This window comes from Podarcis tiliguerta, assembly GCF_965153285.1.
Source record: "Podarcis tiliguerta genome assembly, chromosome: 16".
Lineage (NCBI taxonomy): Eukaryota > Metazoa > Chordata > Lepidosauria > Squamata > Lacertidae > Podarcis > Podarcis tiliguerta.
Window position 1 is genome coordinate 1,706,616 of NC_139549.1, and position 19,030 is coordinate 1,725,645.

The 19,030-nt window shown below is 44.8% G+C and overlaps 2 protein-coding genes and 1 long non-coding RNA gene across 4 annotated transcripts in view; 2 read left to right on the forward strand and 1 right to left on the reverse strand.

Annotated features, from left to right (window-relative positions):
• Window positions 1–19,030, forward strand: part of LOC310666072 (uncharacterized protein) — a 1,539,811-nt gene that overhangs the window by 1,236,988 nt on the left and 283,793 nt on the right. The gene's annotated exons all lie outside the window — the stretch shown is intronic.
• Window positions 1–19,030, forward strand: part of LOC310666006 (uncharacterized protein) — a 127,394-nt gene that overhangs the window by 24,516 nt on the left and 83,848 nt on the right. The window contains exons 3-5 of the mRNA XM_083416417.1: window positions 4,409–4,753; window positions 14,851–15,153; window positions 17,909–18,037. Of these exons, the coding sequence (XP_083272543.1) occupies window positions 4,409–4,753; window positions 14,851–15,153; window positions 17,909–18,037 (777 nt within the window). The remainder of the gene's footprint in view (window positions 1–4,408; window positions 4,754–14,850; window positions 15,154–17,908; window positions 18,038–19,030) is intronic.
• The window catches only part of LOC310666264, a 66,756-nt gene continuing 50,526 nt past the window's right edge, over window positions 2,801–19,030 (reverse strand). The window contains exons 2-3 of the long non-coding RNA XR_014505825.1: window positions 13,880–14,011; window positions 2,801–3,153 (exon numbers count right to left, since the gene is read on the reverse strand). This is a non-coding gene — a long non-coding RNA (uncharacterized lncRNA). The remainder of the gene's footprint in view (window positions 3,154–13,879; window positions 14,012–19,030) is intronic.

Sequence of the window (19,030 nt, forward strand, 5' to 3'; positions counted from 1 at the left end):
AGGAAATTACAGGCTAGGCAGCAAAGGTTATATTGACCCCTACATATTACAGAATACAATCAAGCTGCAAAAACACTAATTAAGAGTTGGTAAATAGTTTAACAGAAAATAATACCATGTGCCTCCCATCAGACTCGAGCCACATTTTCCTAAGGTTAAAGGGCAAGAGCTAATGGGAAAAGCAGCGAGCTGGGAAAGGGGGGTGTAAAATGAAGAGGTTTTTCTCTTTACTGAGTTTCTCAGGCAAAGACCTTTCTTATAAAAAATCTATCTATGTTATGTATGAAATATATTGGCTTAATGTAATAATGCAAAGGATGTAGAAAGTAAGAAATGTTAGATTCTTATGTTAGATTCTTATTTCATTGATGGTGTGTGAGAAGGTGAACCCAAGATCTCTGTTACCATGAGCCATCTGTTTTAGCCATCTGTTTTGGAGTGAAGGGGCAACAGGGCAATAGGGCAAAAGGTGATCTGGTAATTAAGGTGCCTTGTCGAGGCAAATGTAAGATATATGGCTACTTGTCTGCCATTTATGAATAGAAGGAGGGCAGAAAGGTTTTCCTGCAGGATTTTGTCCTGGAACCTGTCAGCCACTGAACAATACAAAACAATGATATGAGCAGAGTGGTGTTTTTGAAAGTGAGCAAGAAAAGGGTTTTGACGATGTTGGTGGAACAGAGTCATGCTAGACATGGCAAACCGGACAATGCTGAGGATTAAAGACTTGGAATTGAACAACAATGGGATATACAGAACTCATGTTTGGTTTACAAAAGTGCAGTTTCAAGCACACTCTTTCAACCTCTCCAGCAGCAGCAGCAGCCACACCTGAGGCTCCCTATCTTCCTGGCAAGAAATTTTCATGAATTTTGTGAGCAGGAGCCTAGTGAAACTTCTCTTCTTTTAAGAAAGCTCCCCCTCCCCAATCTCAGGGTCAATGTGGTTTGGCACTTACTGGGGGCTCACATGTCACAAGAGCCCTCACCCCCCCCCCCAGACCTTCTCCTCTTTCCATCACTGCTTTCTCATTCTGGCCCAAACAATCATGGTGGTTGTCATGGGCCCAGGGGGTGGGGGCGCTGGCCAGAGGAGGCTGGGGATAGTAAGCAGTTGCCCATGCATGATGCCACAGAGGGGGATCTTGAAGGGCTTGAGTGTTCATTTTGCGCCTTGGTTCCCTTCCTTGAAGCCTGCATTGAGGTATAATCTTTTTTTATCCACAAGTGTTCTTTAGTTCTCTGGTTCCTCTTTGAACCTCAGTCTTAGCGTTGACATAGGTTTTTTCCTTAGTGCCGCAGTTTCTATCTCTTTTCCAGATCTGAAAGGCCTTCCTTTTCTTGTCAATGAGCAACATCCACAACTTTCATTCACCCCTTGGTTCATCACACACCCAACTATATCCTTAACTACCACGATCCCACCACCCACAGGAGAGGCATCTTCCCACAAGAGGCAGTGATGACCACCATCCTGGATGGCTTGAAAAGAGGATGAGATACATTTGTGGAGGAGGAGACTGTTGAGGGATTCTAGGCAGGATGGCTCTCCTCTGCCTCCTCCATTGGAGGCAGCAATGCTTCTGAATACCAGCTGCTGGAAAGCACAGAAGGAGAGAGCATTCTGGCGCTCAGGTCCTGCTTGCCAGTTTCCCACAGGCATCCGGTTGGCTGCTGTGAGAAGAACAGAATTCCAGGCTAGATGAGCCACTGACAGGGTCTTCTTAGGTTCTGACATTCCTGATTTCCCCTATGGAGTTAATTCCATACCTCTGGAGTTTGGGGGCCTATGAACATTCCTTTGGGGTTTAGTTACATGTGAGTTTTTCTTCTTTGAACCTCTTTCAAGCAAATAAAAATCTGGGCAAGTAGGATGCTTTTGTTGTTGTTAAATTTGTAACAGCCTCCTCAGTCTCCAAAGCTACTTGCATTTTTCATTGCTTTGGCTCTGCCCAGATCTGTCAGAATACTTTTGTTAATAGCCAGTCTTTGCAAACAGCAATTCTCCCCCTCCCCCACATTCCACACCCAGAAACACACTTCTGCAGAGAAGCAAACATGACTCTTTTGTGCAGTCGTTTCCTCTTCGGAATGTTGCTGTACTTTGCCCTGGGTAAGTCGCGCACTGTTTGCCCTGAGGAGCAGTAAGATCTGCGCCAGCAGCTGGTGTTTCCAGAGGCTGGGGAAGAGACTGAGCATCTTTGTCCTCCCCAACATTTGCCTCTTGCAGTTGCCAGACTCCTCTGGAGAAGGATTTGGGAGCCAGCTGTATGCCATCTTCCCCTCCTCTTTGAACTGCATTTAAGCCAAGCTGCCTGGAGTGTAGGAAGACCCATGCCAGAAACTTCATTGTCAGTTAACTCTTGTGTTGCTTTATATCTATGTACATAAGTTTCAATTTATTTATTTTTTTTGGGGGGGGGGCAATATTGAATTTATTGTGTGTTTGCCAAATTGTTTATTTCTGTCATTTTTTAATTTACTGTCATATTCTGTATTTCGTACATTTGTATTTCCAGTGCTCTGTATTTTGATGTTTTGAAGGTTTGTTGTGAGCCACTTTGGCCTCAGCTCCTTGCGGAACAGATGCATATCAATCAATCCCAGTCAAGAGAGACGTAACTGACACAGCTGATTACTGGTTACTAGTACTTTATTTCTGTGGGGATGCCGTGATCTTTGTTATTCAGTTTGTAGAACAATCTGCGCATATGACGAAGGTGGAGGTTAGAGAGCCCAACCATAGGTGGCGCCAGAGTCGATGAGAGGTAGAGCCAACTAATTTCTAGAGCTCTGTATTTTGATGTTATGAAAGTTTGCTGTGAACCTTTTTGCGCACAGCTCCTTGCGGAATAACGGCATATAAATAAACTCAATAAATCCTAACCAAGCGTGAAGTTACTGAGACAGCTCATAAAGGTTTCTCCTCCTCCACTGATCCTTCCTGGTTTATGAGTGGAGGAACAAAGAGCTGTGAAAGGAGGAGTCAGAAACAAAGAAGGGAAAACAGGGTTTTGCTTGGAAGAGAAGGGGAGGGAAAGCGAGCACAGACAGCCGTCCTGGTTTGAAGAGGAGGATCTGAACTGCTGGAAAGTGAGAGGATGGAAGGAGCTGACCGTTGTGTTTGAAAGTTCACGACTCTTGCAAATAAACGCTGGACTCAGCCTACACTTATAAAACGGATAAAGAGGCTTATTTTAGAGCATCTATCCTGTGTAGACAAATGAAACTGTTCTCCTCATGGTGGTGAAACAGATGCCTCAATGCACACAGGCAGGACCTGAGCTCAACAGCGGCAAGTCTCCTCATCCGTGAGTCCCACAAACAGGCATTCTGATGCATGACTGCCACCCATGGCTCTTTAGCAATCCACAATGGTGGATTTTTTTCTCGCAGAAGGCCTCTTCTTCAGACTATTGCTGTACTCTTCCTTAGGTAAGGACTTCACTGCTTTCTCCCTCTAAAATAAAACAAAAGCCCCACCTAAATGCATGCACTCTGAGTTTGATTAGTCAAAAAGAGGGAAATTATTGGCAATATTGGTTACTAGCAATATTGGTTACTAGCAATATTGGTCTCCTCTCCCCAGTTGGAACCCTCTCCCAGAACACCCTTGCTGGCTTCAAAGGAAGCTCCAACAGAAGGCTTGTGAAAGTTTAATCCCTTTTTGTGATATTTGTTGCTGAACTGAACTTGAAGGGACAATGTGCATGTATGATGAAGGCGCTCATCACCCCTGAAGGTGTGGGGCGCAATGGGATAAAAACGCTGGACATGGTGACTGCAAGTCGACTTCATTTCTAAGGCAGAAATGTTTTCCGGCAGGATTTTTTCCTATGATGTGTCAGTCATTCACCAATACAAAACAAATGTCATGAAAGAGGAAACAGTGAATTAAAGGAGCCAACAAATGAGCAGGAAAAGGCGACTGGGGATCCTGGTGGAAGAGAGTCAGTTTCTTCTCTGAACTCTGTGTTAACTTATCTCGGTTTCACAAAAATAGTGCATAATCATTTTTTCCTGAAACACACAAGCAGATTGTTTTTAGATTGCTTCTTAGAAGAATTTTTCACTTGGTAAGATCTTTCTGTGTTGAATTTTCAACAGACATTTTGCAAAGTTCTGATTTTGTAAGCTGCTTTGAGGTTTTAGGACAGCCAAGAAGTATTAATCTTGTGAACTGAAATAAATGAACTTTTGTTCCTTGTGAGAGGAAATTCTACTTTTTTTGGGGGAGGGGGAATTTTTCCTTGGGACAATTACAAAGCCAGATATTCCAAAAATGTCAGCACTGCAAAGCTTTAAAAAGATTTAAGTGTTTAATCAATTGCTTTTTGAGACTTCACGAAACAGGATAATGATACTAATTTTGTTTGTATCTCCTCCCCCCCCCACCCTCCCCTCACTAGAAACTTTAAGCCATGCAGTGGGGAATCCAACCCATCAGCTGAAGGGAATGCTGGGAGGATCAGTCTTGTTTCCTGCCAATGTATCTCAAGGAATAACAGTGGAGAAAATGGAATGGGACTTTCTACCCCAAAGGGGTGGCCTGGGCTTTTGGCTGGGGGAATTCAGTCATGGGAAACTGGAGCACCCAAGTCCCTCCGACCGGTTTGGACAACGGCTAGACATGGTGGACGAGACAACACTGAGGATCAAAGACCTGGAGTTGAATGACAGTGGGATCTACAACGCTCGCATCTGGTTTACTAAGGCACAGTTTCAAGAACAGCATTTCAGCCTCACTGTTTGTGGTAAGTTATTGCTTTCACTGTTTCTCTACATAGGTACTGGGAGGAGTGGGACCCAAACCTTATGCTGTTTTCATTTGTGTTCCACAGAGCCAGTGCCAACACCACAGATACACCACCAAGTGGAATCCAAGACTCCAGGTGGATGTAATGTGACCTTGCGATGCCACACACCTGGAAGGAAAGATCTCAGTATCTCCTGGGAAACAGGGGATCCACACAGGGCCTTAGGAAAGAGTGTGAATCAGTACGAGGTTTCTGACAATGGCCAAGAGCTCCGTGTCTCCTTCTGGAACAGTTCTTTGGACTCCAAATTCACCTGCCTGGTCAGCAATCCTGTTGATCAAATGGGAGTCTCGTTTGACTTGCTCAACATCTGCCAGAGTGAAGAAGGTGAGCAATATAGCCTTTCCTTCATTATGCAAAGGAGGTCCTTGTGCTTGCCAAAAGGCAGGCTAGCCCTTAGCATGAGGGATTAGCAACACTTGCTTATCTATTGTTATTTATTCTACTGCTCTCAGCTGAGTGTGAGCATGAGAATCTGAATCGCGGGGTCATGAGGTTAAGCCCTGCATTGAACAAAAGATTCCTGCAATGCAGGGGGTTGGACTAGATGACTCTATTTGCCCCTTCCAACTCTACAATTCTATGATTCTGTGAGAGTCACTCTGACGATTGTTATTAGAGTATGTTTTGAGAGACTCTTATTGTTCATTGTGTGGATATAAAGCTGTCAGTCAAGTCCAACGTTCCGAGAGGACTAACTGCCTCTATGTGGCAGGCAGTTTTGTCAGTTGGTTGGTCGGTTGCTGCAAGGAGTGTTAACTGGTAGCTGCTCAGATGCAGTCTTCTCATGACTCACTACTATCTAGTATATCTGTTATGTAACCTAAGCCTGCCTTCAGGAACAACTCTGTAAACCTGAATGAATCTGATAGTAAAGTAGTATACGTTAATATGATTCAGATTCATGTGTGTTTTCTTTAAGAGGGACAGAAAGGGATTAGAAACCAGGAAGGTATAATTATTGATAGGACTCAAACAAGTTAGCAACTCGCTTGTCGCTGCATAAACTCCGACAGGGGATCATTTAAACTCTGCTAAATTATATAAACATTCCCACACATTGCAGGTGGTCAGTTTGGACCCTCGAGTTGGAGACCATTGCTTATCCCTGCCCTCATAGTTTCGCTGGTGATAATGGTGATGGTGATGGTGATATGGATGTGCCGGAAGATCAGATTAGAAAGGTAAAGAAGAGGTAGAACCATCTCTATTAACTTCTTCCAATCTCTCCTAAGATGGGGGCTTCCTGCCAAATATACCTCTACCTTTCTTTTGCTTATCCTGAGAGGCAGAGACTGGTCACTGCCATGGGCTCAATAATGTGTCTCATTTTGCACTCCACAGGTGTTCTGTGATGTGAGAGGAAGGGGAGAGTATCCGGAGCTCAGGAGCCACCCAGAAGATGGTGGTGATGAGGTGAGATGATTGGTGCACAAAGTAATGATGGGGTGATTATTTTTATCTACCAATGAAATCATCTGATACATTTGGGAGGCGTTTATTACTTCAGTTATTATTATTAATGTTGGAATCTGTTATTCTTAAAGAAACAACAGCAACAGCAGGAACAAGCGGATTTCAAACAGGCCACTGACCTGATAATAATAATGAATGATCATCAGTTTGGCACAACCCGTCCCTACGAACCATTTCTGCTCATCTGCAGGAGGCTTCTCTTACAATTACCGTGTTTTTCGCTCTATAAGATGCACCAGACCACAAGACGCACCAGACCACAAGACGCACCTAGTTTTTGGAGGAGGAAAACAAGAAAAAAATATTCTGAATCCCAGAAGCCAGAACAGCGAGAGGGATCGCTGCTTAGTGAAAGAAGCAATCCCTCTTGCTGTTCTGGCTTCTGGGATAGCTGCGCAGCCTGCACTCGCTCCATAAGGCGCGCACACATTTCCCCTTACTTTTTAGGAGGGAAAAAGTGAGTCTTATAGAGCAAAAAACACAATACCTTTCGCTGGCACTGGACTCCATCCCATCCAGCCAAAATAAGTACTAGCTTCTCTCTCTTATGCTGGAAAGGCTGCAGAGAGAGGTGCTCATTTTCATGCATGGTGGAGCTCCACGTTGGTCTACTCCTTTTGGGAAAAGGTGTTTCACACTTTTCCCCAGAATTATGCAGCAATCCCCTCCACCCACTCTTGCCTTGTTATCATTTTACTCAAATTTAAACAGCAACCTTAAATGCAGAGATGGCCCTGAGGCAGCATGCCAGAGCAAGAGAGGCTTATCTCCCTCTCACTGTGTGTAAGACTCCCGTTTCTACTCCCCTCAGATTGTCCTCCCTCCTCTTCAGATTCATTGCTGTCTGTCAGAACATCCCTGACATTTTCATTGAGAGAATAAACGGTATTTGGATTGAAAAAAACAAAAACAGGCCAGTGACCCAAAAAGACTTAACCAATTGATTATGGCACAAGGGGAGGCAGGCAGCTTGTGCAAAGATCCTGTTCCCATCAGGGGAACATGCATGCCCAGTTATAGTGAGCAGAATTGAACCCTCCCCTCTCCAGCTAGTGAATGGAGAATCCAGCCCTCTGGCTGCAGGGCTCTGCTTCCCACATCCTTCCCCCAGTGAACCCAACAGGATTGCGCTCTCCCCTCACCAGCTCTTCTGGACTCTTCCCAAAATACTAATGTTATCATTGATAATAACTGAGTGCTGGAGAATGGAAATGACATACTTTGGTCAATTCAAAATGGGCAATTCCACCCGCACTATTATGGACTTAATTAAGGCAACTTCTCCAGTGGAACTAGAAAGCTAGCCCTAAAGGCTGGAGCTGAGGGACAGGGAAGATGCTCGTTCTTAGGCAAATTGGTATCCTTTCTTGGAGAACACTGGACTTCGACAGGACTTTAATTTTCTCCAGGGTTCAGTTGGGCCCAAATGCCCAGAAATTATTTTAGGAGTTGCATCTCCAGAGTTCCTCCTGTCATATTTTTCTCTTCCCTTCCAGGTTGACTCAGACATAGAGGATTTCTCGAGCAGTTCCATGTCACCTTTTCCTTCTCTCAGTTTTTATGTGGTCTCAGAAACAGAGCCCTCAGAGATTCACCACTGCATCCCATAGACCAACATGGAAGATCAGGAACATCTCCTGAAGCCACTGCCAAGGAATTCACTGAGGGTCCCTCAGGGGACAGACCCATTGCAGATCTCTCAAAGCTGCCAGTTGAGCCAGAGCTACAGCCTACCCAGCACCGTTAAACACTGGCCCCCAAAGTCCTGCGACCAGGCCAAAGAGCAAGATACGAAGACTTATCCAGTGACTATGGAAGGGGTCTCCTTGGGAGCAAGGAATCCCATAAATGCCTTCATCACCAGCCCCAGCCAAGAGTGTCTAAGACACTCCTCTTCAGCCTCCCTATTGATGGAAACATCACAGGATAGATTGGATGAGTGAAGATACACATCAGGAACAGGGGAGGCGGAGAGATAAAAATCTGTCATGGATCAAGAAATGCATAAAGATCTACATCAGAAAGAAGCATGGGAGCAGCACCTCCTATTTGCCAAGAGGTCCCTGCAGAGGCAACATCAAAGGCCAACATTGCCAAGGAGATGGAAGAGCTGTCCTCAATGCTGATTGAACTCTGCATCCCATACACCAACCTTGCAGGTTGACTCGGACAAAGAGGAATTTTCACGCAGCTCCATACAACCCAGGGAAACCTTTCCTTCTCTCGGTTCTTATGAAGTCTCAGAAACAGAGCCCTCAGAGATTGATTGAACACTGCGTCCCACAGAGCAATATGGGAGATCAGTAACATCTCCGGGAGTCACTGCCAATGAATTCATTGAGGGTCCATCTGTTGAAAGACCCATTGAAGATCTCTCATCTCTGCCAGTTGAGCTGGAGCTATAGCCTACCCAGCAGCCTTCAACACTGGCCCCCAAAGTCCTGTGACCAGGAGAGAGCGTGACATACCAAAACTTATCCAGGGACTATGCATGGGGTCTCCTTGAGTGCAAGGAATCTCAGGAATGGCTTCATCACCAGCAGCAGTATATAAGGCACTCCTCTTGAACCTTCCTGTTGCTGGAAACAGTACAGGCCTGTTATAAGAAGAAAAACAACTGCTCCTTTTCCATTATGGGAAACCCAAGAGCCCATACAGAGTCCTTTTGTAGGTTCTCTATCAGTAGGAGAAAATTACAGAGGCCAACCAGAGAATATTGAGAAGCAAAGCATCTTTATTAACTGTGGCAACAGGGTGCTCACCCCCTCCCCCACGCAGGAGGCAGGAGGGACCCCAAACCATGCGTGCAAGCCGTTACAGAGACATTTTCAAATTGCCCACCCTGGAGCCCAAGACCACCCCCCAATACATCATACATACATCAGAGAAGGGGAGGTCTACAACAGAATCCTGTCTGACACAAAACCAGTGATGGGTTTACCTGGCTGTTAATGATTTTACCTGGACAGCCTGGCTATTCTTTTTGGATGATAACTACTTAATTCCTGAGTCCAGGTCACAGTCTCACCCTATTCATACACAGACACACCCTTAAGACAGGATTTGTGAACAAAGAGACAATGGGGAGCCTTTTCCATTTCCTTCCTCCGTGCAGAGAAATATTTGAGGCGACTGAAAGAGTCAAAATGGCTTTAGGACTGTTTTCCTGTACTGTTACCAGACATGAGGTTTATATATTTATGTATGAGTTTGCCTTGTACAGTTTTGAACCTATATATATATATATATATATATAATGCTTTAAAATTCCTATAACAGGTCTCTGGTTCCTTAAACCCAGGTGCCTTATAATAGTAACTATTATTTATTATTTATATCCCACCCATCTGGCTGGATTTTCCTTTGCCTTGCCTTGCCAATATTTTCCTATTTAGCTTGGACTCTGGTTAGTGCTTTTTAAAAAACAAAGAAGTAAAATACAGTGACTACGGGACCGCTTCTCCTGGTATGTGCCGCGGAGGACCATAAGGTCCATAAATGACAACACTTTTGAGGTCCCAGGTCGCATGGTGGTTAGATTGGTCTCAATTAAGGCCAGGCCTTTTCAGTCCTGGCCCCGACTTGGTGTAACGCTCTGTCACAAGAGACTAGGGCCCTGCAGGACTTGACATCTTTCCACAGGGCCTGCAACACAGAGCTGTATCACCTAGCCTTTGGTTTGGACTCAGTCTGACCCTTATGTTTCCCTCCCCAAGAGCCAGTGTGGTGTGGTGGTTAAAAGCTGTAGACTCGTAATCTGGGGAACCGGGTTCATGTCTCCGCTCCTCCACATGCAGCTGCTGGGTGACCTTGGGCCAGTCACACTTCTTTGAAGTCTCTCAGCCCCACTCACCTCGCAGAGTGTTTGTTGTGGGGGAGGAAGGGAAAGGAGAATGTTAGTCGCTTTGAGACTCCTTTGGGTAGTGATAATGCAGAATATCAATTCCAAACTCCTCCTCCTCCTCCTCCTCCTCCTCCTCCTCCTCCTCTTCTTCTTCTTCTTCTTCTTCTTCTTCTTCTTCTGGTTTTGAACTCCGGCTACTTTTAAAATGAGGCCGCATTTTAAATGGTATTTTAACCTGTACAGTGGTACCTTGGGTTACATACGCTTCAGATTACAGAGGCTTCAGGTTACAGACTCCGCTAACCCAGAAATAGTACCTCGGGTTAAGAACTTTGCTTCAGGATGAGAAGATAAATCGCGTGGTGGCAGCGGTGCAGCGGCAGTGGGAGGCCCCATTAGCTAAAGTGGTGCTTCAGGTTAAGAACAGTTTCAGGTTAAGAACTGACCTCCAGAACGAATTAAGTTCTTAACCCGAGGTAACACTGTATTTTTTTAAAAAAAAAATCCTATTGTGGTTTTATTGTAATTGTACTTGTGTTAGCTGATCTGAGCCCGGCTCTGGCTGGGGAGAGCAGGGTATAAATAAAATTTATTAATCTTATTCTTATTCTTATTCTTACTACCTCTACTACTACCATTATTACTCATGGAGGGGTGGACAGGGCTGATCCAAGACATTTTTGCACCTGAGGCAAACCCCAGGGGCAATGATGGTATTGTTCTGTGATTGCCGGTTCCATAAGGTGACTCTGGACTTATTCACACTCCTGGCTTATCAACACTTCCCGCCAGAGCAGTACCTATTTATCTACTTGCACTTTGAGGTGCTTTCGAACTGCTAGGTTGGCAGGAGCTGGGACCGAGCAACGGGAGCTCACCTCGCAGCTGGGATTCACGTGGTGTCCAGAATTGAACACAGTATTCCAAGTGTGGTCTGTCCAAGGCAGAATGGAGCATGACTACTACTTTCCTTGATCTAGACCAGTGGTGGCCCGACTTGGGCCTCCAGCTGTTTTTTGACTACAGCTCCCATCATCCCTAGCTAACAGAACCAGCGGTCAGGGATGATGGGAATTGGAGTCCCAAAACAGCTGGAGGGCCAAGTTTGATGAAGCCTAGAATAGCATTGCATTTTTTGCTGCTGCATCACACTGTTGACCCTGTTAAACATGTGATCCACTAAGGCCCCTAGATCTCTTTCACATGTACTACTGACAACCCATGTGCCCCCCATCATATATTTGTGCTGCTGGTTATTCCTGCCTAAATTCTCTCTGAATTGCTATATATGGTGCTGCTGCAGCCTCATTCTCAGCCAATCACATTTTAATTTTCTGCCACCTTTTTTATTTTAAACTAAAGCATTCTGGTTCCATTCCGATTCAAGTGGAGACTATACCTTTTGTACAGGCCCAGGTTGCCCCAGAATGTCCCCCAGTGCAGAACAAAACCAAACTCCTCCTCTGAACACTATCCTGTCATCCACACATTGAGGCCACACAGCTCTGCTTCTCCATCTGCATATGGAACTGGTAGTATTTCAGAGAAGGCTACCTTAGAGGTCCTGACTTTCAATATGCTACCCAGCATCCTAAATTTGGCTTCCAGGACCCCTAGACTACATTTCCCCATGTCACTGGTGCCACTGACTTCTCCCCAACACTGTCTGCCAGGCTCTGTAGGCAATGAGCAACATCCACAACCTTCGTTCACCCCTTGGTTGATTGCACACCCAACTATATTCTTAACTACCACGATCCCACCACCCACAGGAGAGGCATCTTCCCACAAGAGGCAGTGATGACCACCATCCTGGACAGCTTGAAAAGAGGATGAGATACATGTTTGGAGGAGAAGACTGTTGAGGGATTCTAGGCAGGATGGCTCTCCTCTGCCTCCTCCACTGAAGGCAGCAATGCTTCTGAATGCTGGAAACCACAGAAGGAAAGAGCATTCTGGCGCTCAGGTCCTGCTTGCCAGTTTCCCACAGGCATCCGGCTGGCCACTGTGAGAAGAACAGGATGCCAGGCTAGACAGGATTTTCTTATGTTCTGATTTTCCTGATTTCCCCTCTGGAGTTAATTTTGGGGTTTGAGCGCATATGAACATTCCTTTGGGGTTTAGTGACATGTGAGCTTTGCTTCTTTGAACCTCTTTCAAGCAAATAAAAATCTGGGCAATTAGAATCCTTTTTGTTGTTGTTAAATTTGTAACAGCCTCCTCAGTCTGCAAAGGCTACTTCAATTTTTCATTGCTTTGACTCTGCCCAGATCTGTCAGAATACTTTTCTTAACAGCCAATCTTTGCAAACAGCAATTCTGCTCCTTCCCACAATCCACACCCAGAAACACACTTCCGCAGAGAAGTCTTTGCAAACAGCTATTCTCCTCCTCCCCCACATTCCACACCCAGAAACACACTTCAGCAGAGAAGCAAACATGACTCTTTTGTACAGTCGTTTCTTCTTCAGAATGTTGCTGTACTTTCTTCTGGGTAAGTTGCACACTGTTTGTCCTGAAGAGCAATAAGACCTGTGCCAGCAGCTGTTTTGTTCAGGAGGCTGGGGAAGGGACTGACCATGATTGTCCTCCCTGACATCTGCCTCTTGCAGGTGCCGGACTCCTCTGGAGAAGGATTTGGGAACCCAATTGTAAGCCATCTTCCCCTCCCCTCTGAACTGCATTTAAGCCAGGCTGCCTGGAGTGTAGGAAGACCCATGCCAGAAACATTACTGTGATAAAGCCTCAATATGTTTTTTTTGGGAGGGTAATATTGAATTTATTTTGTGTTTATTTCTGTCATTTTTAAAATTTACTGTCATATTCTGTATATCTTACATTTGTATTCTTGATGCTCTGTATTTTGATGTTTTGAACGTTTGCTGTGAGCCGCTTTGGGCACAGCTCGTTGCGGAACAGCGGCATATAAATAAACGCAATCAATTCTAATCAAGAGAGGTTACTGAGACAGCTCATAAAGGTTTCGCCTCCTCCACTGATCCTCCCTGGTTTATGAATGAAGTAACGAAGTGCTGTGAAAGGAGGAGTCAGAAACAATGAAGGGGAAACACAGTTTTTCATGAATGAGAAGGGGAGGGGAAGTGAGCACAGCCAGCCTCGCTGGTTTAAAGGGGAGGATCTGATCTGCTGAGAACCGAGAGGAGGGAGCGAGTGCCCGGAAGGAGAAGACCATTGTGTTTGTAAGTTCATGACGCTTGGTATGATCGGAGACGAGATTAAAAAAGAAGACTACATAATGTTTCAATATGCAACTGTAGCTGTTAGGATTCTACTAGCACAAAATTGGAAAACCCCTAATATCCCGTCCGTTAAAGATTGGCAAATTAAACTATTTGAATACTTAGAATTGGCAAAAATGACGGCGAATATCAGACAGCAAAAAGATACAAAGTTTAATGACGATTGGACCAAATTTATAACATATATGGAAACAAATTCTAGAAATCTAAAAATCACAGTAGGTTTAACATAATTCTTGTGATGCATAGATGATATCAAATGAAAACTGCAGAATGGAATTACAATCTTATATAATCCAAAACCGAGATGGAGGGAAGTCAATTCGTATGTTTCTTTTTTGGTCCGTTTAGGTTTTCTGTTGTTTGTTTTTGTTTTCTTTTCTCTTTTCTTTATGTGCGGTTGTTTTGTTTTTCTGTTTCCTTATGAAAATTTATAAAAAGAATTTTTTAAAAAAAGAAAGTTCATGATGCTTGCTGATAAGACTCTGGACTCAGGCAATGCTTATAAGATGGATGAACAGGCTTATTTTGGAGCACCTATGCTGTGCAGAAAAATGAAGCTGTCCTTCTCATGGTGGTGAAACAGATGCCACAATGGGAAGCCATCAGGCAGGACCTGAGCGCAACATTAGCAGGTTTCCCATAGATGATTCTTTGTGGCAGGCAGCTAAATTGTAGAATGATGTCCCTCCCCACAGAGATGCACCCAGAACCTTTATTGCAGAATTTCCATTATATGCCGAAGATTCATTCCTTTACCCTACCATGGACATCTGCAATATCATTTTTAGGACCCTTCCTGTTATGTTTTAATGCTGCATTTTAAATTATTGTAACCTGCTCTGGGAACCTTATGAAGGAGGATGGATAAGGAGTTAAAAATGTTAATGGTTCTAATTTTCAACTTCTTCTTCTTCTTCTTCTTCTTCTTCTTCTTCTTCTTCTTCTTCTTCTTCTTCTTTGTATCTCCTCCCCCCCCCCACCCTCCACTCACTAGAAACTTTAAACCATGCAGTGGGGAATCCAACCCATCAGGTGAAGGGAATCCTGGGAGGATCAGTCTTGTTTCCTGCCAACGTATCTCAAGGAAAAACAGTGCAGAAAATTGAATGGGACTTCCGCCCACAAAGGCGTGACCTGGGCTATTGGTGGGGGGTATTCAGTCATGGGAAACTGGAGAACCCAAGTCCCACTGACCGGTTTGGACAACGGCTAGACATGGTGGACGAGACAACACTGAGGATCAAAGACCTGGAGTTGGATGACAGTGGGTTCTACAATACTCGCATCTGGTTTACTAAGACACAGTTTCAAGAACAGCGTTTCAACCTCATTGTATATGGTAAGTTATTGCTTTCACTGTTTGGCTCATGGAATAGGATCAGACCATTTCCCTTCATAGGCATTGGTAGGGGTGGGGTGAAAGCTTATGCTGTTTTCATTTGTGTTCCACAGAGCCAGTGCCAACACCACAGATAGACCACCAAATGGAATCCAAGACTCCAGGTGGATGTAATGTGACCTTGCGATGCCACACACCTGGAAGGAAAGATCTCACTATCTCCTGGGAAACAGGGGCTCCGCACAGGGCCTTAGGAAAGAGTGTGAATCAGTACCAGGTTTCTGACAATGGCCGGGAGCTCCAAGTCTCCTTCTGGAACAGTTCTTTCGACTCCAAATTCACCTGCCTGGTCAGCAATCCTGTTGATCGAAAAGGAGCCTCCTTTGACTTGCTCAACATCTGCCAGAGTGATGAAGGTGAGCAATATATCCTTTCCTTCATTATCCAGAGGAGGTGCTTGTGGTTGTGAAAAGGCAGGCTAGCCCTTAGCATGAGGGAAGGATGAGAGCTCCTTGAAGACTGATCTGATTCTGCAAATTGCTGCTCCCCCCATGTCTTCCTATTCCTAGCTTAAGACATTGATTCAGGGCAGGCAAGTGTGTCTGACAGGCATTCACAGCCCAAATCATTGCAATATGAATGGGAAAAATTAGCAACACTCATTTATCTCTTGTTATTTATTCTACTGCTCTCGGCCAGGTGTGAGCATAAGGCTCTGAATCTCGGGGTCATGGGTTCAAGCCACACCTTGTGCCAAAGATTCCTGCAATGCAGGGGGTTGGACTAGTTGTCCATTCCAACTTCCAACTCTAGAATTATTATTATTATTATTATTATTATTATTATTATTATTATTTGTTTGTTTAAATAAATTTATTTGTCTTCCAATAAAACACTAAAATACAATAACCTTGTTGTTGTTGTTTAGTTGTTTAGTCGTGTCCCATGGACCAGAGGAAGCCAGGCACTCCTGTCCTCCACTGCCTCCCGCAGTTTGGTCAAACTCTTGCTGGTAGCTTCGAGAACACTGTCCAACCATCTTGTCCTCTGTCGTCCCCTTCTCCTTGTGCCCTCCATCTTTCCCAACATCAGGGTCTTTTCCAGGGAGTCTTCTCTTCTCATGAGATGGCCAAAGTATTGGAGTCTCAGCTTCACGATCTGTCCTTCCAGTTAGCACTCAGGGCTGATTTCCTTAAGAATGGATAGGTTTGATCTTCTTGCAGTCCATGGGACTCTCAAGAGTCTCCTCCAGCACCATAATTCAAAAGCATCAATTCTTTGGCGATCAGCCTTCTTTATGATCCAGCTCTCACTTCCATACATCACTACTGAGAAAACAATACCTTTTACTATACGGACCTTTGTTGCCAAGGTGGTGTCTCTACTTTTTAAGATGCTGCCTAGGTTTGTCATTGCTTTCCTCCCAAGAAGCAGGCGTCTCTTAATTTTGTGGCTGCTGTCACCATCTGCAGTGATCATGGAGCCCAAGAAAGTAAAATCTCCCACTGCCTCCATTTCTTCCCCTTCGATTTGCCAGGAGGTGATGGGACCAGTGGCCATGATCTTCGTTTTTTTTGATGTTGAGCTTCAGACCATATTTTGCGCTCTCCTCTTTCACCCTCAATAAAAGGTTCTTTAATTCCTCCTCACTTTCTGTCATCAAGGTTGTGTCATCTGCATATCTGAGGTTGTTGATATTTCTTCCAGCAATCTTAATTCCGGCTAGGGATTCATCTAGCCCAGCCTTTCGCATGATGAATTCTGCATATAAGTTAAATAAACAGGGAGACAAAATACAGCCTTGTTGTACTCCTTTCCCAATTTTGAACCAATCAGTTGTTGCATATCCAGTTCTAATTGTAGCTTCTTGTCCCACATAGAGATTTCTCAGGAGACAGATGAGGTGATCAGGCACTCCCATTTCTTTAAGAACTTGCCATAGTTTGCTGTGGTCGACACAGTCAAAGGCTTTGGCATAGTCAATGAAGCAGAAGTAGATGTCTTTCTGGAACTCTCTAGCTTTTCCATAATCCAGCGCATGTTTGCAATTTGGTCTCTGGTTCCTCTGCCTCTTCTAAATCCAGCTTGCACTTCTGGGAGTTCTTGGTCCACATACTGCTTGAGCCTTCCTTGTAGAATTTTAAGCATAACCTTGCTAGCGTGTGAAATGAGTGCAATTGTGTGGTAGTTGGAGCATTCTTTGGCACTGCCCTTCTTTGGGATTGGGATGTAGACTGATCTTTTCCAATCCTCTGGCCACTGCTGAGTTTTCCAAACTTGCTGGCATATTGAGTGTAGCACGTTAACAACATCATCTTTTAAAATTTTAAATAGTTCAGCTGGAATACCCTATTAAACATTAAAAGCTTCCGTAAACAGGGCTGTCTTCAGATGTCTTCTAAAAGTTTGGTAGTTATTTTTCTCTTTGACATCTGGTGGGAGGGCGTTCCACAGGGCGGGCGCCACCACTGAGAAGGCGCTCTGCCTGGTTCCCTGTAACTTCACTTCTCACCGTGAGGGAACCGCCAGGAGGCCTTCGGCGCTGGACCTCATTGTCCAGGTAGAACGATGGGGGTGGAGACGCTCCTTCAGGTATACAGGACCGAGGCCGTTAAGGGATTTAAACGTCAGCACCAACACTTTGAATTGTGCTTGGAAACGTACTGGGAGGCAATGCAGATCTCTCAGAACTGGTGTTATGCGATCTCGGCAGCCGCTCCCAGTCACCAGTGTAGCTGCCGAATTCTGGATTAGTTGTAGTTTCCGGGTCATCTTCAAAGGTAGCCCCACGTAGAGCGCATTGCAGTAGTCCAAGCGGGAGATAACCAGAGCATGCACCACTCTGGCAAGACAACCTGTGGGCAGGTAGGGTCTCATCCTGTGTACCAGATGGAGCTGCCCTGGACACAAAACTGACCTGCGCCTCCATGGACAGCTGTGAGTCCAGAATGACTCCCAGGCTGGTGCTTCAGGGGCACAGTTATCCCATTCAAGACCAGGGAGTCCCCCACACCAGCCTGCCCCCTGTCCGCCAAGAACAGTACTTCTGTCTTGTCAGGATTCAACCTCAATCCATTAGCCGCCATCCATCCTCCAACTGCAATTCTATGAGAATCACTCTGATGGTTGTTATTGGAGTATATTTTGAGAGACTTTTATTGCTCATTGCAGGTGGACAGTTTGGACCCTCGAGTTGGAGTCCATTGCTTATCTCTTCAGTCATACTTCTTCTGGTGATAATGGTGATGGTGATGGTGAATTGGATGTGCTGGAAGATCAGATTAGAAAGGCATAGAAGAGGTAGGACCATCTCTATTGATCTTCTTCCCATCTTGCCTGAGATGGGGGCTTCTTGCCAAATATACCTCTTCCTTTCTTTTGCTTATACTGAGAGGCAGAGACTGGTCAGTGCCATGGATTAAATAATGTGCCTCATGTTGCATTCCACAGGTGTTGGTTCTCTGATGCGAAAGAAGGGGGACAGTACTGTTGCACTCCAGAACTCAAAAATGATTGACCCAGAAGATGGTGATGATGAGGTGAGATGACCGGTGTGCAAAGTAATGATGGAGTTGATTGCAGATAATTACAACGAAAGCATCTGATACAGTTTGGAGGCATTTATTACTTACGGAATGATTATTAAAGTTGCAATCTGTTGTTTTTAAATGAACAACAGCAACAGCAAACAGACTTCAAACAGGCCAGTCACCCCAGAAGAAATGGCAATCAGGCAAAACCTGTCCCAATGAACCATCTCTGCTTGTCTGCAGGGGGCTTCTCTTAAAATTATCTTCCACTGGCTCTGGACTCCATCACATCCAGCCAAAATAATCACCAGCACCTCTCCCTTATGCTGGAAAGGCTGTGGAGAGAGAGGCTCATTTTCATGCATGGTGGAGTTGCGCATTGGTCTACTCCTTTTGGGAAAAGGTGCTTCAGACTGTTTCCAAAATTAAATTCAAATTTAATTAGATTCAAATTTAAACAATAACCTTAAATACAGAGGCAGGCAGCTTGTGCAAAGATCCTGTTCCCATTAGGAGAATATGCATGCTCAGTTAAAGTTAACAGAATTGAACCCTCCCCTCGCCAGCTAGTGAATAGAGAACTCAGCCCTCTGACCGCAGGGCTCTGCTTCCCAAATCCTTCCCCCAGTGAACCCAACATGATTGCGCTCTCCCCTCACCAGCTGTTCTGAACTCTTCCCAGAATATTACTTTTATCCTTGATTAATTATCCTTGATAATAACTGAGTTCTGGAGAATGGAAACGACATACTTTTGTCAATTC